This window comes from Mirounga angustirostris, unplaced genomic scaffold (assembly GCF_029215605.1).
Source record: "Mirounga angustirostris isolate CCGP_5_RB_7025 unplaced genomic scaffold, mMirAng1.0.hap1 SCAF_13, whole genome shotgun sequence".
NCBI classification, from domain to species: domain Eukaryota; kingdom Metazoa; phylum Chordata; class Mammalia; order Carnivora; family Phocidae; genus Mirounga; species Mirounga angustirostris.
The window spans coordinates 86256432-86280385 of record NW_026991721.1 but is presented as its reverse complement, the minus strand read 5'-3'; the positions used below and the strand labels follow the sequence as shown (position 1 = coordinate 86280385).

General features: G+C 45.5%; 1 protein-coding gene across 5 annotated transcripts in view; it reads right to left on the bottom strand.

Moving 5' to 3' along the window:
- ETS1 (ETS proto-oncogene 1, transcription factor) overlaps positions 1-23954 on the bottom strand; it is a 116404-nt gene that overhangs the window by 40786 nt on the left and 51664 nt on the right. The window contains exon 2 of one of the 5 annotated variants that reach the window (XM_064577238.1): positions 734-835. The exons of the other annotated variants lie outside the window; for them this stretch is intronic. Within the exon in view, the coding sequence (XP_064433308.1) occupies positions 734-835 (102 nt within the window). The remainder of the gene's footprint in view (positions 1-733; positions 836-23954) is intronic. 5 annotated transcript variants of the gene reach the window in all.

The window sequence follows — 23954 nt, the reverse complement described above, 5'->3', positions numbered from 1 at the left end:
CAGCTCTGTTTTCACAGACCTAATGATGGGACAGAGCAATGAGGGACGGGCAGGACTGCACTCCGGCAAGCAGAGAACAAGATAGGGCTTGGCACACCTTCTGGAACCACCCATCCCTACCCAATAGTCCATCACTGCCCCACGTCAGGGGACACCAGGAGCTCTGAAAGAGACTCTTATGAGTTAGGAAAACCTACAACCAGGCTTCCGCCCTCCTCTTAATACCCAATCTCCTACAAGCCACCCGCCAATTAAAAAAAAAAAAAAAAAAAAAAAAAAAAACCAGTCCAAAGAGGGGAGAAGAAGCGGCACAGAAAAATCCCCAATTCGCCCTCCAACGACCTGGCTGACCCAAAAGGCAAGCCAGCGTCCAGTTACAGCCTCTTGGACCTGCTGCCAATGCACACTGCCACCAGGGAATGCACATAGGCTTGGGTACAACATGCCACCGCCGAGGTGGATGCCCCTTCTCAGACGGAAGCCACCGCGGAACAAAAGAGATGGTCCCCAGGCCCAGGCAAAGCATGCTCCCGACCGCACCGGGGAAACCGGCCCCGGGTCCCGCAGCCCGGCCTGGGAAAGATGCCTGCAGAGAGGGCTTCTGAACATCCGAACATCTGTAGGAAGTGACTTCAGTCCTCTCCCTTCTTCCCTCCACCCACCCCTGCCCCATCCCCCACTAGGAGTTTTAACACATTATTACCACTGAAGTCTTGAGGATTTGGTGACTCACCAGGCTCACACATGGTTCCAATGAGCCCTTGACCATTACATGGTAGGGGAGCAGGAAAAACAAATGAAAGCGGTTGTAATTCGGCAGCGCCGGAGTTCAGACCTGCCAGACAAAAGGGATTGCAGGCATGTTCCCAAATCCGTTCAGGCACCTGACATGCAAAGCTATTTTTAATCACTGGATTTATTTCTTTCCTACGCCCTCCACCATCCTCCACCTCAGCAAATGTTTCGAAGTCAGAGCAAAACCCAAATTAATTCCAGGTGTTCAGGGAAACCCAGAGAGGCTCTTCCGTTCCAGAATCTGAGCCAGAAAGCAGAACTGCCCCCTGGGTCGTGCAGCTAAGTTTTCTTGCTCTCTACTTAGAGTAGTTCAAATCTCCTACCCTACACATTGGGCAAATGGCCTGAAAGAGGAAATATTTGAATGAGTGAACTCTGCCAGAATGACTCCTCAATTCTGTGTTTTTTTCCAACAGCCCTGGCAAGAGAAGGTGCACGAGGACAGGTCTCCAAGAGCAGCGAGATGGAGCATTCTTTCGTTACCCAGGATTCTCACCCCACCTTGCAGGGAGGATTAAATTAAATTAAATATGTGTGAAAATACCAGAGCCTAATACATAGGAGGTGCTCAGTACATGACTGGTGACTTGGACAGAACTAAAAAGTATCTTGTAAAATATCAAGACTAAAAAAAAAAAAAAAAAAAAAAAACCACGATTTTACTTCCTAATGCTTTGAGAGACAGCAAGGAGACGGAATCTGGCAATTTTCCCAGGTACAAGGAAGCAACTGAGAAAATAAGAAAAAATGAATGCAAAAATCCGATCCTGAGATGTCAATGGAAATCGACATCTCCGGAATCTGGCTCTTTGTTTAAAACAGAATAGACTAATTTCTGACCTATGCTGCACCCTCCAGTCTGCTATGGGGGAAACCTGTTTTGCAGCAATATCATCTCAAATATGTCTTGCCACGACACCTCACAGCTCCAGGATCCAACCCGCTTAAGATGCCATTTGGTTTTCAAAAGGTCCTAAGAGTGCCATTTCAGAGTCAATATGGCACAAAACAAAATTGTAATTTGGGCCTCAAGACCCTTTTCTAGATGTTTGAAACTTGCCAAAACTCAAAAGCTGCATTTTACCCTCGTCATCCACATGCCCTTCAATGTATGACACTCCCACGATTTAAAAGGATGTTTTAACTGTGGAGATTCAGATTCCTGCATAAAAAGGGACAGCTCAACAGAGTATTTTGAAGAATAATTGAAAGTTCTGACATGATCCTTTCAAGCCATTTACGGAGTATGTCACATGCTTCATATCATTTCCTATGTAGATGATTACACTTGACTCCCACCACACCACACGTTTTACAAGTCCTGAATGTCCCAGAACCGTGTGACTTCCTTGTCATGAAAAATACAGAGAAAAACACAGAGCCCCGTTTCCATATTACTCAGGAGGAAAGCCTGAACTGGTCCCTTTCAGCCCCAAAGCTTTTCAGACGGCCACAGGCGCTCCTAAGGGCTCTTCCCATCTTACACTTCTGAGTGAGGCCAAACTCCTGCTCTGCCATCAACTAAAATCCTCATGACAGGACCACAGGCTTTTGGTGCCAACGTGGCCCAGGATCACCCCACTCAAGAAGACTCAGGAAAATATCTAACGTGCTCCATCTTGCTATAATATAATCCCAGCTTCCTCTACTTGGACTTTACACATGGGCCTTTGATGCCTCCCTCCCAGAGACCCTGGAGATGCTGGTTAATTGGGGCCTAAGCAATTTATCTTCATTTCACTTGCCTCCCAGCTTCTGATTTTTCAGAACTGTTGTCAGAACAGAATCTTAGATTTTACAGAACCTTTTCCCCCATACTCTAACATGATCCTGAAAACGACCAGGTTTGCAGTATTATCTCCATCACATAGGTGAGGACACTGAGGCTCACAGAGGTCCCCTGAGTGACTTTGCTAAGACAGGCAGGCCAGTACGGTGGTCTGACAGGCACGCAAACCCAGTTCCTCAGACGCTAAAGCCAGGTAGGTATTTTGTACCCAGACCTATCAGCAGAGGTTAAAGCAGGGGCGGCGGAAATGCTGAACACCAGGACATTTCTTTCCGTTTTCCCCATCATTTTCATGATAGAGAACATTCCTCCTAACCCGCTCGACTCAGGGCCCACCGGACACTTGGTCTGGGGGGTAAGACAGGAATGGGGGGGGGCGTGGCTCATGAGGATCACCAGGAAGGCCAGGCTGGTCAAGGTGGAGGATGAGGAAAGAAAAGGAAAAATCTGGGCAAACAAATGGAGTGGAGCCCGTTTATTTAGGCTGGAAGAGGTAAAGTTTTTCTGCACTTTTGAACTGTTTTCTCAAGGCCTGCCCCTCCCTCCCACGCAGGAAACAAACACAGAGAAGGGCCTCTTGCAGCGAAGGCTCTCGTCGTGGAAGGCTAGCCCGGGAGAGGCAGAAGGAAGAGGGGCACGGGGTGGGCGGCGGGGTCCACGGGCAGGGGCGGAGGGGGCAGACAGGGAGGAGCTGGGAGAGGAGTAGGAGGAGAAGAGCAGGCAGGGAAGGCAGATGGCAGAGAAGGAAGAGAGGGAAAGAAAGGTGAACGCAGAGGAAGGAGATACTGGGAAATCTTACACCAGAATAAAGACCAGAGAGCAGAGTGGAAGAAGGCTGGGAAGAGCCAGCCACTTCCAATTAATGATGTTCAGAAAGCAGCATTTTTCCATAAATTTTGAAAGGAAATTCTCTCTCGACTTTCTTATTTATTTATACATTATATAAATACATTTTTAAACCAAAAAAGGACAGTTTTTTTCCAATGGGAAAAAGCCTTGTCTGAGATGAAAGCCAGTCTTCAAAAACCCCTTAGAGGAAGCTGAAACCCCACATGTCTTGGTGCTACAGAAAGAAAAACAAAGTGGACATTCTTCCTGTGTTCTAAGGCTTTTTTATGCAGATGTGTTTTTCTTTTAATAAATAAATCTGGACAGAGAAGGAAAAAACGTATTCATACACATTCACACAGTACAACTGTCTGTTTTCAACCCAGGGAAACCACAATGAAAAAGAATACATAAGTCCATTTTCCCAGTACAGGGACAAATATTCTCAACAGGACGGCCACAGCCAGTGAAAGCACGTAGCCTGCCCAAGCTCCCCAGATGGACAAAGGACAACGTGCTAACGGGTAATGACAATCAGAGGTAGGGCCGGACCTGAGACCCAATCACCATGCTTCCCAGAAGGGCCCCCAGTGGTCCTTTAGGATGCCACCTGACTTGCTAAGACATTCAGTTGCTCTGTCCTTTTTGAGCCACTCAATTTTCTTTATGGACTGCAATCATGATTTCTTAAGGAGTACACACCCTGAGCTCAAATCTGCCTTCTAAGGAGTTCTAGCCCTTGACCCTCCTTCTGTGGGTCGAAGCCATGCATACAAGTTTCATCTTTCTTCATCTACAGGTTTCCCAAACGTTTTCTGTCCCTTTGTCACCACTTCTATCCAGGTTTTTAAATTCCTTGGTGGTTCCTTCAAGCATTCATGATGGGATGGTTCTGTCCATCCCCCCACCCAGGAGCATTCCTGCACGCCCATGTTCCTCAAGAGCATCAGGAGCATTTCCAGGCGAACATCATGCTCCTCAGGAGGAAATGAGACCATCCCCCTACACCGTGCACTCCTGTGGGTACAGACCAGCACTGAGTTTTCCAACAGCTACACGAGAAAAGCCACTCAAAGTACACTGAAGCTGAGCCAGTTCTCTATCCTGTGACTGAATCTTATTAACCTCAGTGTAAGGCTTCACATTTATCCATATTGAACTTGACCTCATTTGTTTTGATCCCTGTTTCTAGGTGCAGAGATCTTTTTTTATATCACGAATCTGTCCTCATCCCATTAGCTTTGCACCATGTGCAATTTAGTAAGTATGTTTTCTGTATCCTTCTCTAATCTGAGCCCCTGATAAAAAGGCAATGTTGAAAAGGCAATGACCAAGTCCTGAGCCCTGTAACAGTAGAGATCATGCATCATTCTGACACTGACACATTCATCAAGACCCTTTTGGGTATAGTAGCTCAACCAGTTACAAATCCTCCTGATTTTACCATGGTGGGATCCACATAGCCTCATCTTGACCCCAAGTATATCATGGAAAGACCTGGACAAAAGCTTCAGTGGAATAAAAATAAGAAGCTATAATCAGATGATGTGCCCAATGCGGGGCCAGTTCCCCCGCAGGTTCTCCTAAGTGCCAGACAAGTGCAAAGGTAGCTGAGGGAAATGGAGCTGGGATTCAGATCTGTGCACACAGAAAGACAGAGAAAGAGACCCAGAGAGGGAGGGAGGTGGTAGGGAGGCAGGGAGAGAGGGAAGGAAGAAGGGAGGGAAGGAGAGTGAGAGAGAGTGGGAGAGAGGGCTATAGCCACTTTGCATCCAGAAACAATGGGCACTTAGAGAACAATGGCTACAGACAAAGTCTTGGTCTATTTATATCTGCCACTGTTAGTCCCAGACAGGAGGAACTGGAAGTCTGCCCTGTACACACAGCTCCAACTGGACCCGAGCTGGGAGGAAGATGAGGTCACCCAGAATGCTGCCTGCTTAGAACAGGCTCCCTTTCTGCTTGCAGAGTTTCTTCTTAGCCTTAAGGATCTCTTTAGGCTGCTAAAGAGATCTGCTGCTAAAATACAGCCACCGCTGAGAAAGGTAGGTCACAAATGTAACTACTGCTCCACCCAGCCCAAGGCAATTACAGAGGTCAAAGGAAGGTGGGGATGTCAAGGGAAGACTAACCAGTAGATGGAAGTCAACTCTATGGTTCCTGGAACAAGAGTCCTATCAGATCTGTTCATTACACATATCTCAGGGTACAATAGAGCTTTTCTGTGAGAAACTTCCCTCCTCACTTCTTTGGAGCTAGCATAAAGAGGCTAGGAGCTGCAATTCACAGATTTGCGTGTCTCATGTCTCATGAAGATCTCTGCCTCCTCTTCTGACAGTCTCTCTTTTCTGGAAAGGTCATCTTCTGCTCTACCATGACTTTGGAGTGATCATCTATTCTAATCCTTCCCGTGTTACTTATATTCTTTTCTTCTGTATGGTTCCACTTCTCTTTTAAGTTTTTATTTTATTTTATCCTAATTCCAGTATAGTTAACATACAGTGTTATATTAGTTTCAGGTGTATAATTTAGTAACCATGTTACTTAGATTCTTAATCCTCCAAGAGGCCGGCTAAAGAGGATCACCGGTGGCCACATCAGCCTGTGATAGACACCAAAATGAAGATGAACAGAGCTGAGCCAGGGAAGAAGGGGTGGGGACACAGGAGTGAGCAGGGCGGTCCCCCTGCTGCACCCCTGCATTGTCTGTTTCCCCTGACAGCCCTTAGCATCCACGGGCAACCGGTAGCCAACAGCTGCCCCTCCTGGATCCAGTCCAACCTGACAGCCTCCTAGCATCCTAAGTGCAAACCTGGCATCTCCCAAAGGCAAGAAATCCAGGGCTTCACAGAGATCCCCTGAGGAGTAATTTCAGCTTCCCACTCATGCCTACCAGTTCCTACCACCAACTCCCCTCCTTGCTCCTAGAAAACCAACACTACGGAGGCAGAAAGGAACCCAAATAAGATCATTTTCCTCCTTTTCAGTTAACTAGCCTAGGATGTGTCATTGAGAATATCCCGGGTCATGTCACCACGTTCACAGGGAACTAGAGGCAACGTTTCTGAATATAAAAGCTTAAGCACCGATCAAGTTAGTGCCGGACATGGCTGTGGTGGGTGCCACCAGCGAATGGTTAAACGTGATGCGCTATGTTCCTTCACCACCCCACCCCCTCCTTGGTGACTTCAGAAGGGCCTGCGTCAAGATGCTCAGGGTTTCGGCCCTCTGAGGGTGGTGTAAGAAATTTGAATTACAGGCTAACTGAGATAATCTGTACAAGGCCACCACATGCAAACGCTCCTGTACATCTTTCCTTCTAGGCAGATGGTGGAGACTGAAACCCAGATGAGACACTGGACCACCTAAACTACACCAAGCGGTGAAGATCTAAGTGGGTGCATGGGCCACCTCTCCTGCTCCACTAAATTCATTCCAACACTGCTTCCTTGACCCCCTCCCCACCCCACCCCCAACGTGCTCCCAACAGGCTAAAGGTTCCCTTCTACTCCAAGGGCCCTGTTGCACCGTCCCCCGTGCAATTCAAGAGAGCCACATGGGAGCCACATGGCAGGAGTGGGGAGAAGGCAGAGAGACACACATTCCCACCCTGAAGCAGGACTGACATCAGAGGAGATGCAAGAATTCCCACCCATCGTATGTTTGGCAAGTGCAGGAGACAGCCCTTCTCTAGACCTATCTATCAGTCTTTCCAAATGCCTGCGCGCCAGATAAAACGTACCAAAGACCGATGGCATGGCCCGAACATGGAACATCTGGAGTTTAGAGCATCAGGCTTTATGGACTCAACAGCTCCTGAACTAAAGGCCGCACTCAGTTTAGTAATGTACGTTCCAGTCCAACCTGACAGCCTCCTAGAATCCTAAGTGCAAACCTGGCGTTCCTAATGAGGAATCGTTCCCAATGAGGAATCAGAAATCCTGTTCCTTTGAGGGATTTAGGTAGTAATTGCAGGGTACGAGCTCAAGTTCTCTGAGCTGCTAAGGAGGTACTTAGGACCCAGAGAGAGCGCTGCAAAAGGATTATGGGTATTCTCCCTAAACCATCGGGTTCACTGCTAAACCTATCATCTGAGGCTACTCCAAGGTTTGTTTAGACCTACCTAATCTATAATTTTGGCCCCTATATCTTCAACTTTGGCCTTTTTTATGGCGTTGGGCAGTAACTATCATCTCATCCACCCTACTTGTGTGTTCACACTTTTCCTTGGTTCTCTGTTCCTCTATACCGACCTCACTATGGCTGTATAAAGCCTTATCTGGGGCCCAAAAGCAGCAAAGAGGAATTTATAGAATTTGCTATAAAACTTTAACAACTCCTGGGAGGGATGTTCTTCTTCCTGGCAACTTGACGTAATTATAAGATGAATGAAAAGGAGGCTGTGGGTAGAGAGGAGGAAGCCCCGAGCTCTGTCACTGGTCAGGGGTCCTACACTATTCCCAGAACACAGACTTAAGAGGCCCTTCAGACGTCAGCTAGATCAAACCCTTTCTTTTACAGACAGGGAAAATGAAACCCAGAGAGGTGACATCAATTTGCCTTTGGTCACAGGGTTACTAATTCTAGACCTCTTGACTCCCTGTCCAATACTTTTTTTCCTCTATACCACTACCGTTTACTCATAGCAGTGGATTGGGAAGGAGTTGGTCTCCCCCATAACTTTGCCACTATCAAGCCTTGGTTCATCCTTCTGGACAAACACTGCTCTTCCCCAACTTCCTAAGAATCAAAGAGGAACAAACCATCCAAAGATCTAAGAATTAACATGACTTGGGACTATACAGACCCATGATGCCGCCTGTTCCCACTCCAGACTATAATCTTTCAATATCAATGGTGAGCCTCTACTATGGAAGAGCTTCCTTGGAGCAGAGATTCCAGTTGAATACCAGGAACTATAAAGCAAGCGACCTTTAATATCTAACTTCAATTGCACGATACCTCTGTGTATAACAGCTCTAAAATTTGAGGGTGCTGTTCCCGTCAATCCAGACAGAGTGAAGGCAGCAGTTAATTTTAGTGATCTACTGACCTTTATCTTTAAAAAGCACTGAAAGGAGAACAGATCACCATCATGCTATTCAAAGTTTCTATAACGTTACCTACCATTCCAGTCCCGCTGGTATTCCAAATACAGTAATGGAGACACAGCGATAGGGTTCAGGGGATACAACAAACCCACTGACAGAGCCAGACATAAAATCAGGGGCATTGGCCTGTACATTGAACCTGATGCTTCTAATTAATGAGGCCATATGTCTGACTCAAAAGGCCATGTCCTAAAGCAGCATCAGCAGCTCCAGTTGTAAATGAACTCTATTTAGAATGCACGGAGCTAAGGATTTAGGGGGAAATACACCTAACTATGGTCTCTTCGCCTCTACGGGTTTTGTTTTTTTTTTTCTCTCCCTCCTTTCAGAACAGGCCTCTCCTCATGGCCCCAAACCTTCTGGCAACCCCATCACTGCCCCACAGTGTCGCCCACACTGGCCCAGAGCAGACAGCACGGGATGCCTCTCCCAGTGGCAAACCCTCGTGTCTGAGAAGTCGCCAGGCAGACCTGATCTCCAGATCAATGGGTGTGATAGGTCAACGGGTGGCGAGCAGAGAAAAAGTGATCAATGCAAAAGGGGGAGGAAGCAGAAACCACTCTCCATCTGCCCAGGCCTGGTGGGAAAGGGAGACAGAGATGCGCAGCCCTCAGCCCTCATCCGCCGCTAATAAATGGCTCTGCCTCATCAGGAAGCCATTAGGAAATTGCAGCCACCACAGCCCTCAGCTCTCGGACTGAATGGTCTGCATGCAGATGGTGAAAGCACTCATTATCTCTGCCCAGCCGTCCACTGGCTCGCTACATGGTGAAGCCAAAGCAAGTGAGCCACCAAAATAAAGCTGGGGCTTGCCTGGTGAGGCAGCAGGGAACCAGAAGGTCCTTAGAGCCTGCAGACAGGGAGAGAGCCCCCCCCCCAACCAGGAAAGTGCATGGAGCATCAGGGGAGAGTTGTGGGGGCTCTTATCAGGGCACACGGGTCCACCTCCTCCCATCCTCTGCTGGATAGCTTTGCTGGCATCCCTTTATTCAAAAAGAGCTACTCTCTGCTAACGGGTATGGGGTCTCTTTTGGGGGTGATGAAAATGTACTAGAATTATGTATCAGCGACCGCTGTACAACTGTGAAGGTACTAAAAGCCACCAAATTGTACACTTTAAAGTGGTGAATTTATGTTATGGAAATTAAATCTCAATTTTAAAAAAACTATATATATATTGTAAGAGCTAGTGAGCCACCTGCTATGAGCCAAGGAACAACTCGGTGATTGGGAGACACAGACCCCTCACTTGGAGTTTCCCTTTTCGTGGGGGAAACAAACCCCACATAAGCACACAAGCAAAAGCCACACAGTCACACCTTGTGATGAGCGACAGAACGATGACTAAGACAAAAGGTTTTGCAAGGAGACGAAGTGAGGTGGGAGCTGGGCTCCAGAGGCCTTTGGGAGGGGGCAGGAAACGGCCTGCTGATGTCTTGAGTGTAGGGGGTGCATGGCAGTGGCGGGGGGGTGTCATGGTGTGATGTACACCTCCAACGGATGGCATTATAGGGAAAGGGAAGCCAGAGGGGCTGGGACTCTGCCACGTGGAAGCCTCCTGAGATAGCAGAGAGGCTCTGCTCACTGGAGACCAGGTGAGAGCCTGGGCAAAGTCCACCTCCAGAGGCCAGCTTGTGGTGTCTACAACTTCCGGGGTGGGGCACTTAGGTGAGGCCTGGGAGGGAGGGCCACAGACTAGGAGGAAGCAGAACACCTCACATTCTCCTAAGCCAAAGATGTCCCCAGAAGACGCTGCCCAAGGACTCATACTTGGATCTACAAGGCTTTCAAGAGAAAACAAATCTCCATCAGACCAGCTCTTTCTGGACGTTTCTCTCCCCACCCCTGGAGGGAGACAAAGGAAGGGCAGGTAGAACAGAGCCTGGGGCAAACAAACCCCCCCGGCCAGGCTCAATGGACATGAGCTGGAGGAAGGTGCAGTCACAGCACTGTGACCAAAAGAGATCTTTTGGAAAATTCTTTTCCAAGAGGGATCATGAGTTTTGTCCCCTGGAATGCCCCAGAGCAGTTCTGATTGGTTCCGTGGCCCTGACTCAGAATGAGCACAGCTCCACCCTCAGATGAGTAAATAAACTGACCCAAGGAATGGAGAGAGGGAGAGGAGAAAGGAGAACAGACAGGCAGAGAGCAGGACAGGAACCAGGAGAAGGCAAGTGCCGACTCTGGTGCAGGGAGCAGACAGATGAAATTTCGAGTCCATTCCAGAGACGGCTGGTGTGGCAGAATTCAAGGAAGAATTCTCTGAGCCTTACACCCCACTCCAGTTGCAATACAGCCCTGCCTTGGCAGGCTGCTCATTGCTGCTTTATAATATACTGAATTAGTCACTGGATTAGCAAGCACATTTACACACACTGGCACACAGCTGTTTAAAGACACAGGATCCCCTTTTCTAGGTGCCAGATACTGGCTGTAAATCAACCATTGCAACTGGCAACAGGGAGACTCCAGAGGTGCACGGTTCCTACAGGCATCTTCAGCTGCAAAGCATGTTAGGGAGATTCAGCTAGAACTGGGAAGATCTAAGAGGCATCTGCTGGGGGACAGAAGGGGCAGCATGTGGAGAGGAAAGAAAGTAGGATTTTTCAGTCCTGAAGCTGATTATCTTCAGGAGGTTGCCAAACAGATTCACTGGCCCCGACCTTCCCAGGGAGGAGCAAGCTCTCCTCCTCGGCTGGCTCTTTTCACAAGGAGCAGAGATTCTGTCTCAGACCTTGGATGCCTAAGGTCGCTCTCAAGGAAAGAAAGGATCCCAGGGCAAAGAGGAAAGTCCTTACGCAGCTAAAATCATCCTCTGCCCTCCCTGATCGCTACAACTCCAAGAAACGTCCTTGTTGACGAGGCAGGGGCAATGCCTGTAAATAACACTTTTGCGTTGGAACCATGACCCAAAGTCCTAACTCAAATTTGGTAAGTATGCGTGAGAGGAAGAAGGTGTTGCTAACTGGCCACAGGGACTGCTCTGGCCCACTGGTTATGGTGGTGTCGAGTGGAAAATTTTCTGTAACCAGGTTAACAGTAACCACAGTTTTAACAACCACTGAAGTCATAAGAGCACTGTCAGCAATGAACACGGTGGCCTACAAGATAATGATAAAATACCATTTACTGAGACCCCATGGCAGTGGAAAAGTATTGTCTCAAATTACCTCAAATCCGACAACAGCCCTGAAAGCTCTTTATTAGGATCTCCATTGTAAGGGTCAGGAAAAAAAAGGCTTACGGAAGTTAAATACTTTGCCTAAGAACAAGTTAGCAAGCAGAGAGCCTGAATTCAAACCCAGGGCCGGCTCACATCAACCCTACCCTTCCCAGGACACCATGGTGCCTGCAGTGAGGGACTTCCTTATAAGCTACATCATGAATGGCAGACTGTGATTTGGGGACAAAGATTACTTTCTACGGAGCAACCTAAATGCAAATCCCTTCCCTTGGACTTAAATGTCTCATCCACCAAATGGGAAAAAGAGAATCTAGAGAGATCTGAAGATTATGGGAAGAAACTTGCAGCATACACAAATCCGCCTGGCAAAGACAAAAAGCAAATACAATTACTGAAAAGGGTACACTGCAGTGAGGCATTTTGAGATGATTCGCAAAGAGATTTGTGACTGGTTTGCATAGGAGGAACCTATCTTGCACCATCAGCTTTTAGAAATTCAAATATTAATCCCTTGGAATTGGTGTGCCCATAAAAACACTGAAAATATTCTCTTCTTAGAAAGCAAGGCAGCCGAGGGCCACCGGAGACCGGACTCATCTTTGCTCCTTGCTCTCTGTCTGCAACATGCCTGTGAGCAACCTGACCAAACCCTATGAACCCAGAGGCAAGTCGCCAGGGCCTAATCTCTTTAAAAAAAAAAAAAAAAAAAAATCGCTGTTTCGTTCATCCAGCGTCCCAAATCCTTTGGAGACACTGAAGCCAGTTTGGAATTTCACATTTCCCCCATCAGCCCATCCATCACAGAAGACTACAGGTGAGGGCGTGGAAAAGCCACAAAGCCCCCCTAAGAGAAAGCTTCAGAAATCCAGAAATAAAGCCAACAGATACTTTGTTTTAAAAAAAAAAAAAAATCTTCAATTGAATCAGAGGTTAACTGCAGGTCCGCCGTGTAGACATTGATTCATTCCATGTGTGTTTATTTATCTGCAAACATTCCTGTTGCATCAAGTGGCCTCAAGGCCTAGACTTGTGCCTCTGAACATCCCCTCCCTGGAGAATTCTCAAGCAAGGGTGGAGCTCTTACTCCATTCCTCGATTTCCCAATCTGGAAAATGGGGGCCAAAACCCCAGTTCTGTACATAAGTTTGGTGAATTTAGTTAGCGACTTTTCATTCGTGCATTTTGAATTTGAAAATGCACAGTGACAATTCTAGGAACTATTTTGCGGGGAGGGCTTCCTCTGTATTACACATCCAATGGTAGATATTTAAAGATCTACTGAATGTTTTCTTCCTTACCCTGATAATAACGAGGAGGCTGGAAGAGCGTAACGCACAAAAGGATGTTCCAAGAATCAAAGCCTCTGATGAGAATGTTAGTAAATTCTCTCTCCAAACAGATTCTAAACTGGTAGGACTTTGTAATTAAAAAGATCTAAGCTCAAATTCGTGACTTGAGAGCTCTAGAACCTTGGAAAAATTAATTGAACCTTTCTGAGACTCAATTTCTTACCTTCAAAATGGGAATTAAAACACCAAGCTCACGAAGGTTTGTTTAAGGAAGGTGATTATTGGAGCAAAGCACCCTACCACATGCCCGGTACATAGTAGGTACTCTATAAATATTAGTTTTAGTTCTCTCACTCCTCCAAACTGAAACCCAGATACATACAAAGACCAAAAATGAGCACCCAGCAGTTTTGAAGAACGTTTGGTTTCCATTAGGAGGCAAGGAAGGTGTAAGATTGAACTCTTGATCTGACGTGAAATCAAGGATGCATTTCCTGTACACACATACATGACTCACCCTTAGTTTGTATGCATTCAGTATTGTAACTCTGTAGCATATCTCTCCCTAATTTAATAACATTTCTTGCATCAACAATGACTCCAAGGTACTTTCTAAACCTGAGCTCATGAACTCTCTCACTCTCTCCCAAGGAGAGGCAGCTCACTCAGGAGGAGCGAGCACCCTTCTTCCAAAAGAGTAGGTAGACAGATGACACAGAGATGTGGCGATATTCTGGCAACCCAGAGTAAAAAGCGACTCAGCTCTCCTCATTCCCACACCAGACAAGAGAAGGCAAAAGGTTGACCAACCTATGTAAGTGGACCTGCCCAGTTTCAAGCACAGAAAATGTTCAAACCGGAAAAAGGTAAGACCAAGGACTCCTTAGCCTTGACCCAAACTCCCCACAAGTGGAGAGCACGAAGCCAAAGTTCAGGTTGAGAAGGAGACACACTTCCAGCCACACTAAGATTCGCCTTACAAGACTAGATTTTCCTGGCAAGCATTAAGTTTAGGGCCGAGATTCAAAAGTGCCAAACTTAAAATGATGATCTCCGTTTTTGCTGCAATCAGGGGTACCATCCTCTACTCCCCATTCCCATCTCCTTTTGCCTGACAATCCAGAGCCCTCCCAAGGGCACTGCTGGCTACTTAGGATTACGTTCACCCCTAGGAAAACAACAACATGCTAAGGGGACACTTCTCAGTGTAACAACCTGTCACTCCACCTTGGAACGCTCTAGTTTCCAGAGTGACCAACACAAGGAGGGAGGGGACTTATTTTTATTGCTAAGGAACAACACATTGTATGAGTTTGCTAAACTCGGGAGTGTATATACCTGTTACCATAGCAAATGCCCCTGCCCCAGATGAAAATGGGGGGAAAAAAAAAACCCACTCATCTAAGATGCCATTCCTTCTTATACACCTCTTTGGCACAATTCTTGCTCATAAAATGCAGTATGAGATTCAAAGGTTTTTGGGTTTGGGTTTTTGGGTTTTTTCCCTCCAGCTACCTGAAGTTCCTGCTAGTCATCAAAATGGACCTCACTTGCTAAAATGGGTAAACAGAGACACAGAAGACTATGCATTTCAACATGGGAAAGCAGGTTGAACAGGGATTCTTTTCAAAATTCTTTATATTTAAAAAATAATGTATTTCTCAAAGTCCAGGGTCAACCCATCCCAGAGGGAAACTGCATATTTATCTAGAAGCCTGTGGAGTAACTCACATTTTTTTTCTTACTTTGAGAAGAAACTAACTTGCCATCCTACTTAAAAATTGTCCAGTGGGTTGGCATCATGGAAAGCTATGCAGATTTTTCAGATCCTATGTCAGAGTCATCTGGGCAACCCACTCAGAGCTCAATAATTAGCCAACTGTGTGGGACCCACTAACTACATATAAAATATGTGGGGGAAATCTATCTCTGGCGAAAGAGGAGAGGGTGTCTTGTTGGCATTTCTTATCTCCAGCTCATGTTTATTATTATTATGATGGTTACTATTATCATTAACATTGAATGCACTACATACTCACCAAATCAAAGAAATAGTGAAAATGTGTGTGGCTGAACGGAAATGTCAGGAGGTTTGGAGGAATACAGCTTCCTGTTCTAACTCTGCCACTGAACTTGACCATGTAAACTTGGGAAAAAAACTCAGAATCACTGCTCTGCAGTTGCCCCATTTATAAAACGTTACTAACTAAAAAAAAATTACCTTGAGGTTCAAGTGTGGTGAAGTCACGTGTCTAACTGTAAAACTGCTACCAAATTATAGCCAAGTATTAAGGGACCTGGTCAATAATAAACACAAACAGACCTGAGTGTTTCCCCCAAACTCAACAAGCATCCCAGTATTTCTGCACATGTTGGAGGCAGCAGACCCGGAACTTGAGAGTGAGTAGGTCTGAATCTAAAGCCCTCCACTCCCCAGCTGTGTGAGCTCAGGCAAGTGGCTGAACCTCTCCTTTTCTCCATCTGTGAAATGGAAATAATACTTAGCCATTAGGGGTGAGGGTAAAATAATAAGGTCCTCGGCACATGAATACCCTCACGGATTAATAAGTTGGCACCTACTAACTAATAGGGAAAAAAAAAAAGGGTCAAGATGAGGGGAGAGAAACGCCCACATAAGTACCAGTAGATAAGGTGTACCTTATTACCAGTGGCAGTTTTTCTTGTTTTTCCCCAAACCAGCACGCCGCCCTTAGATGCCTGCTGCTGACAGAAGAGGGGAAAAGTGTGACAGGCTTTTCTCAAAGTGTAGAAATAACATCAAGAAAATGATTTTCAGATAACGGCTGTGTGCAGGCGACACTCTCCCATGGCTGCAGAGAGCGGCCTTTGAGAAGCAAGGCGGCCTGGGCTCACCACACACCGACACCCATTTGTAGCGTCAGGGACAACACTAGAGCTAAAGCAGGTGGGGTCTTGCGTGAACAGCCAGAAGCCAGAGGGCCCGGGCCCTTCCCTCTACACAAACAGGGGGCAGAGGCCTTGACTCACTGAGTATGTCAGGAAGAGGCACTGAGGGGGCTTCCAGCAGAATGCATTCCTGCTGCAGGACGAGACTGTTTACCTACCGAGCAGTGCGCTGAGCAGTGGCAGCTGAGACAGAATCGGCTCACTGCTCAGACCACATGCTCAGCCCTGAGGATGCAGCTGGGGCTGGCCGCTTCACCTACCGGACCCCTAACCTACATCTCCTTCCTCCAGACGAGACCCCACACTGGAACTGCCTTCCGCTGCAACTGTAGCAAAGGCCGATGGGACAAGGAAGCTGTTTCATGGAGGGGGACCAAGAGGAAGGTATGATTCCTGGTCCAGTGTCACCCCTGAAACACACGCCCAAGTTTCTCCGATGGCAAGGAAGGCCGGGAACAGTTCCCAACACCTCCCTCCATGAGAGTTATTAACCTTCACAGATGTATCCCCAGTTCTCCCAATGACTGGCAAAAGTTGAGCATTAGGAGAAAAAACATCCTCATTTTGCCCACCTCTTGAGTGACATATACTATGTCCTCACCCAGCCTGAATTATTTCAAATGTTCTCTAAAATCATAAAATGTCAGGGTAAAGAGAAACCTTACGGGTCATCTTCTCTGGCTCATGTATTTGACTAAGGAAGAACATGAGGTTCAGAAAAAATGAAATGACTTGCCCAAGGTCATGCAGACAAACAGGTGCAAAGCCATGGCTAGAATCCAGGGCTGTTGACTCTCTAAGCAGTGGTGGGCCCCCCCAGAATGTACACTCTACTCACAATATTTATTTCTACTATGCTGCTAAGTCTCCCCTTACCATGCATGAATCCTCACTGTATTCCATACATTTAATTAGTATTTCAATGACATAAGACAACCTTTGCATAAGGTACAGAATTCACTTAAGTTTTAGGCAAGGAATACCAGATAGGAAAAACATACAAATAATAGAAGTATAAAGGTCATCACATGAAAACTCTTCCACCAAAACGTCCTGGTGATGGATTTTCTGAAGGGTATTTTAAAATCAGACTCAGCAACACTCTTATTTTAAACATGAACGCTAAGTAATGAATTACCCTAGTACCAAACTGTTATCACAGAAAAATGACAGTACCTGGCACATAGTAAGAGTTTCTAAATGCTTCAAAAAAACATGGATCTACAAACACTCCCTGGGTTTAGGAATGCCCTAGGCTGACCTAGATTTTTTATTTTCCATTCGTACCTTGAAAATATGTACCTAATTGATTCTGTCATCTACTCTGAGGTTTAACGCCTATTCTGATAAACTGATACAGAGGTTTTAACAACTAACAGTATGAGTAGGAGGTAAAGTAATGCTACAAAAAAAAAAAAAAAAAATCTCTCTCAGAAGCCTATTTGGTAACACTTCTCTGTCCTTAAAACCTCCTTACCTTCAAAGGTAAAATTCATCCTGAAATTCAAAATGTTCTCACATGGGTCCTGCCTTCAGGTTTCCTTCTCTCTTCCCTTTCTACAATCAAAGTAGTTTTCTTCATATTTATGTAAGCCTTTCTTTTACTCTAAACTTTCGGCATTCTTCCCACACTGTTCTTTCTATCTAAAATAATCCTTTCCCTGTTCTTACACCTCCTTCAAATGCTTCTGAAATAGCCATGTTCTCCCTGAAGCTGACCCGTGAAATTATTCTAGCCTAGAAGTGTTGGAAGACAAAGCCCAACAGGCACAGAAAATATAAATAATCATTGATCCACACGCAGGTCCATAAATTCACACCGTGGTCCTCCTGCACCTTCAGCCATGGAAGCATCTGGAGCCCAGGGAAGATCTCATCTGATTGACCCCCACCAGCCATGCATCCACCAGGGATTTAAAGGCTCCTAAAAAGATTCCACAGATGAAGAATGGAGAGCCGAGGTCACCCACCTGACCACCCGAGACTGGTTCCTATGAGGATTTTTCCAAAAGTCTATGAAATAATCACTTAAAAGCTTTTATTCATTTTTGATTATTTCTTTTTGTTCTTTTATTAGTTCTTTCATACTTTCCTGCTCTTTTTTTCTCTCTCTTCCTTTTTAGCCAAAAGGGATGTTGCAGTTGAATCCACCATTCCCCTCCTCCCCTCCTAAAGCAGTGAGGGCTCGCTTTTTACTTTTGTTTTTGTGTTTACCCACTTTACTGGTACAAAAAAAAAAAAAAACCTCTTTTTTTTTTTCTTGCCCTTTTTGATCCCATCAGTAAAACTTCTCATCTTGGACAAGCATTAAAACAAAACAAAGCAAAAATGTTAATTGTCTTCACTTGTGCAATGATGACATTTCCCCCCTACTCAAAAGTTCATTTTCGGGGCACCTGGGTGGCTCAGTTGGTTAAGCGACTGCCTTCGGCTCAGGTCATGATCCTGGAGTCTCGGGATCAAGTCCCGCATCGGATTCCCTGCTCAGCAGGGAGTCTGCTTCTCCCTCTGATCCTCCCCGCTCTCATGTTCTCTCTCTCTCTGTCTCATTCTCTCTCTCAAATAAATAAATAAAATCTTTCAAAAAAAAAAAGTTCATTTTCACACACACACACACACACCCCCACACACACAACATGCACAAAGTTTACAGTTCCTCTGCAGAACCTTGCAAAGCAAAAATCAACAGCTTAGCATAGCTCCCCAAAGCTACCAAGAGGTTTCAAATGCTTGAAGGGAACTTGTTTGAGGTTGATTTGTAGTTGTTTCTCAGGCTCTGAGAAATATTATATTATGCGTCAAAAACACATTTAAAAATATAACTCATGGTTGGGGCAAACCACACTGAACTTGAATTGTTTCAAACTCTTAATCTGGCCCTCATAGGTTACTTTGGATGGTCTAAGCCCCAAAAGTAGCAATTGAGAATAGATAATTATAAAGAATATTGTCATCTAAATTCAATATCTAACTGGTGTGACCCTCATTTGCTGGGAGAGTCCCAGCTTATGCCCATTATCCTAGAATAATTATTCACAGTGTCCATTACATTCTCAAAAGTGTCCCAGTTTAGATGGTAAATTATATGAATTCACTACCTATACACCATCAAGATCTGAAAACCAATAGCCTAAAACCAGCCAATACTACTTTGGGTCTTAAAGCACCATCCGGGTCAGTATTCTACAATTCTCAGGGACAGAACTAAATGCTACAGAAAAGGACAACTGAAAAAAGTTGATGGGACAGTAAGAAGCGACATTTGGGAGTGTCCAGTGACAGGCTTGGACCCAAGCAGCAGAAACTGGAAAGCACCTGGGAAATATGACGAAGTTGGCCAAATAATCAATAAATATTTATGGCTTGGACAGCAATATTTTGAGTGTGTCTGTAAGCATGGCTCCCTGCCAGTGAAATTGGATCTACTGCAACCTACACCACAGACCAATTTCTTTCTGTATCTGCACGGAGCCTCTAAACTACACAACTAAAAGAAAAAAGTAACACAGATAGGCACAGGGCTTTGGACAAGTAGCCAAGCAGAAATAGCCTGTTTATGCAATTTGAAAAACATCTACTGACATTTTGGAAAAAAGATGTCTTTAACCCAACTGAAAAAAGTAAAGCTATAGACACATGACAAATAGAAATGATAGATTTGGGAATTGTCTTGACGTTCTCAATGCTGAGTTAAGGACTGCTCAGCAGCTGTAAGCAAAGAGTGGGCCTAAGAGGCTGTGAACACGAGAGCAGATCTCATCAGACATTCTGTCCGAGCAGGGAAGTGGGGCCAACATTTCATTCTGGAGCAGCCGATAAAAATATGGAGACTGCATTGTCAATAGGCAAATCCACCTCTATGATGACTGTGTAGGTCCCAGGATATTAATTACTCGGAGAAAATGCTCCCCATAAGGTAGTGATAGAGGAATCCATACCTTACCCAGGGACAAGTAGTCGGGGCGTCTGTGTCTGGATTAGCCAGGGGTCGTGGAGGTCTGGTAGGTCCGCGAGCAGAATCCCAAATCTCACCCTCCCTCATGTCAGAAAAACTACACACAGTCTCCTGGCCCATGAAACAGACTTGAAAATACTACATTTTAGTTGGAAAAAATAAAACACTTGGTGTGTAGACAGCCAATGTAGGGGCCTATGGCTTCTTTAGGAAGCAGGAAAATTAAACTACAGCCGTATTAAGAAAACTAGTTGCTGATCTATGTCTCTCATTGGCCAGATTGTGAGTGAGATTATATGCAGAGCTGTGTCCGTGATGCAAGAGGCAAAACAGGCAGCATCAGGAGGCTCCAGGAGGGATGTGACCTTGGAAGTGAACATAATCGCCTCCCCACCTGCGAGAGAGAGAGAAGTACATCTGGAAGACATTGGAAAAACAAGAACCCTGGCTCTCTGCTTGGTGATCTGAGGCAAGCATGGCTCTAACCTTCAAGTACCTTCCTAAAGCACCGCATCTGGACTGGCAGGCCTGGAGACTGCCCATGGAACAGGCGTCTCCCTAAGCTCAGAGCAGTCATGCAAGGTGGCCGGGAGCCCTGCACCTCCTCGACCCCCAGAGGACCCACCATCGCTGCTTCCTCATATGCCCCCTTTATACATATATATGTATATATATATATATACATATATATGTAATTGTTTATATATATAATTGTAATTGTTTACATATATATGTAATTGTTTTAAACATATGCCCCTTTTAATTTCCACAGTTTCTATGAGTAACATGGTGCTTTTACTTTAGGTATAAAATGCCTGCAACAGCTCATCAGTTTGTACGTTTCTAACAGCGTGGCCTTGGGCGAATTATGCATCTCTTTGAATATCATTTTCCTCATCTGAAAAAAGGGATAAAATGATAGCTCTCCCCACCTGAGTTAGTGTGAAGAGTAAAAAAGTGTTATTTGATGTGAGAGTGCCAGGTACATAACGTAGGCTCCATAATCTGTCATTTGTGAATAGCAATCTACCTTCAATGCTAGCTCATGGGATACCACTATAGCCTGGGTCATTCATTCCACAAACCAGAGAGACGTCTGTAATTATGCTGTTGCTATAGCCATTGTAGAGTTATCTGTGCTCTTTGAAAGAGAGAGCCCCACTTTCCTGAAAAATCCTGACCTACACTAACCAGCTCTCTGCCTTGCAGAGATTTTGCTGGAGCCCAGGGTCAGCTGGGTTCTTGGAGGCTGACCACAGGCTGGTTTGTCCCCTGCGGAGGGCGGGGGGGGGGGGGGTGATCCTCCTACGGGGTGGTCTGGTCTCTTTAAGAAAGAAAAAAAGTTACATAGACAAAAAAACAGCAATACAAACCAACCAAAAATGCCAGGAATGCAAGCTCTGCCAACCAAATAAATAAATAAAATGTGAGATACTTTATAATAACTGGACATGATGCCTTTTTCAACTCTGCATAACTGAAACACTGCTTTTTTCATCAGCCCTTCAAATGTCCCCCCGGCCCCTAGTCTTGGTGGCCCTCTTGCTTAGAGGTAGCACTGATCACCTCCATCACCCAAAGTAACTGACCAACCCTTGTGCCTTTCTTTAGCTCTGAGATGGGACCTGGAGACACTCAGACACTTGGAAAGTCACCCGGTTCACTGTGTTGGTTCTGTAAGACATAGCATGGAACCTCATTGGCATGAGATCTCAGCTGAAAAAGGAGAGGACGTGCACAAGATAGCAAGCAGTAGCCCCTATGAAACATTTCAAGGGCCCCCGAAAATTCTACACTGGTCAGGCTCATTTTCTGTTGACTTGTTTTCTAGTTAACTGTTGAGAATCTGTTACAGGTCAGTACTGCTTTAAGATTGTGTGCACATCAGTAGACATAATTCTCCAATCAACCCGATGAGATAGAACAGTCATTACACTCATTTTGTGGATGCAGGAGCGAGAGCACAGAGAGATGAAGTAATTTGCCCAAAGTCACACAGCTAGTAAGTGGCAGAGCTGGGATTCAAACCCAGACAAGCTGGCTCCAGAGTCTGGGCTCTGAACCACCGGGCTCATTAGTCACTAATGGAGTGTGGTCTGTAGGGGTCTGGAAGCACAGTGAACGAGCAAGCTTAATAGCCTGGGCAGCTCTGACCATCTCTCTTGTCTACGCTGATGAAGACACAAAGACTGACCAAAGGGACAGTGAAAGGAACGAATCTTCCTATCTCTAAGGGCAGTAGGGGTCCCCGATGAATGCACATCCCCGCCGGGGTAGCGAACATCCAGAATTAGAACTCCTACTCCTCCCTGGACATTATGCTCACCTCACCGAGAAGGTGGAATGGGGAAGGAGGGGGAAAATGAAGTGGCTTGGGAATGTATTTGCTTTGGCACCCAGCCTCCACCCTTCTCAGTAAGCTCCGCACCAGGAGGGAACTCCATAGACTCTCCACTCTCCGTGGCTTTGTTTGTTTTAGCCCATTTAAGATCCAAGAGCCCCTGCAATCACATATTGCAATCAAAATGGTATACCCACTTTACACTTATAAGGGATGTCCAATTCCCAAGTTATTTCAAAATATATGTTAATCTGGTACTTAAAGCTGTTAAAAATCCTGGGAGGTCTCAATCTAGAAGAAATGTGAATAAAGGTTCTGGATCAGGTCCTAGCCACAAAGACAGGCAAATAACCCAGGACTCCTGTTCCAACACCCACTTCCCTACTGCCTCCCTACTGGCTCCCATGGATTGGGGTGGATTGGGGGGGAATCCTGGTTTAATTATTTAAGCCAGATAAGACCCCAAACTAGTTGTCTCCACACATAAGAAACTAAACTACCCAAAGAATCATTCTGAAAAATATTTAAGTCACAGCTGTGGACACAAAGCCACGCTGTGAAAAGTTAAACTTTAAACACATGTCCTATATGGTCTGATGGGCAAAGCAAATCCCCACTTACCCAGTGTCTTCCCCACCCACCAACAAAGGCAGGCAGCCCTGGCCAATGCTTCTTCTATCCTTGCACCTGCAAGCTTAAGCCTCAACTGAAGTTTCTTTGCTGAGCTTTTCAAAGGCAACTTGCAGTATTACTCAAGGCAACATACACTGAGAAGTTAGAAAAGGGGATTAATTTTACTCTAGCCACTGGCTTACAAGATTTTCTTAAGTAAGTGACTTACCTTTCTGGGCCTCTATTTTCTTCTCTGAGATATGGGTACAATATTCACATCTACGCTACTAAAAATTCAGGGGAAAAAACCTAAACTAAAACTGCTATGTATATTTTCAAGTTTCTCTGTTTTCCCCCAAGACAGTGCCAGAAATCAAATCTCATTATGATGAATGGCAGGAGATTGCTCAATTTCTCTGACCCGTTGAAATTTTGTTGTATCGAAGGCTGCTTACAAAACCTGATCAGTGGCTTGTCAACCTTTTTTGAAAAAGAGAGGCACTGTAAAGACACTTATTATAATAGATGTTGACTGTAGCATTAGGGCTTACTGTCCCCATTTTACAGATGGGAATGCCAAGCAAAGTTACTTGCCTTGAGGCTTATTTTTATCAATAACCAAAGTAACAACACCATGTGCTCAAAATCTCTAATATACAATATTAAATTACCCACCCCCCAAAATGACTTCAGTTGTTTACTGCGATCTAAAACATGTGTTTCCAGGGGCGCTTCTTCATTTCCAGCACACGAAATCCACTGTAGGTATGTGGACTAACCTATCTTACACCATACTTCCCAGACAGCCAAATCTGTCTCTTCCCCATAAACACACATATAAACAAGCCATTCTTAAAGAAAGAACCTATTAGTTGAGTTTATATCTTTGCTGGCAACTATCCTTTCATTTCTTTGATACATGGCTTGGATCAATTGTGACTAACAGAATTCATTCTGGCTTCATTGAACCCCAAACACAACCAGCACAGCGACATCATTTCCGAACCGTAGCTCTAAGCGCCTGAAATGTCTCCGCGGTTCTAGTTGATCTCAGCATTGCTCTGACCGTCATCATCCTTGTAACAACAAACAAGCTAGCCTTCTTTGTGCACTCCCCAGGGG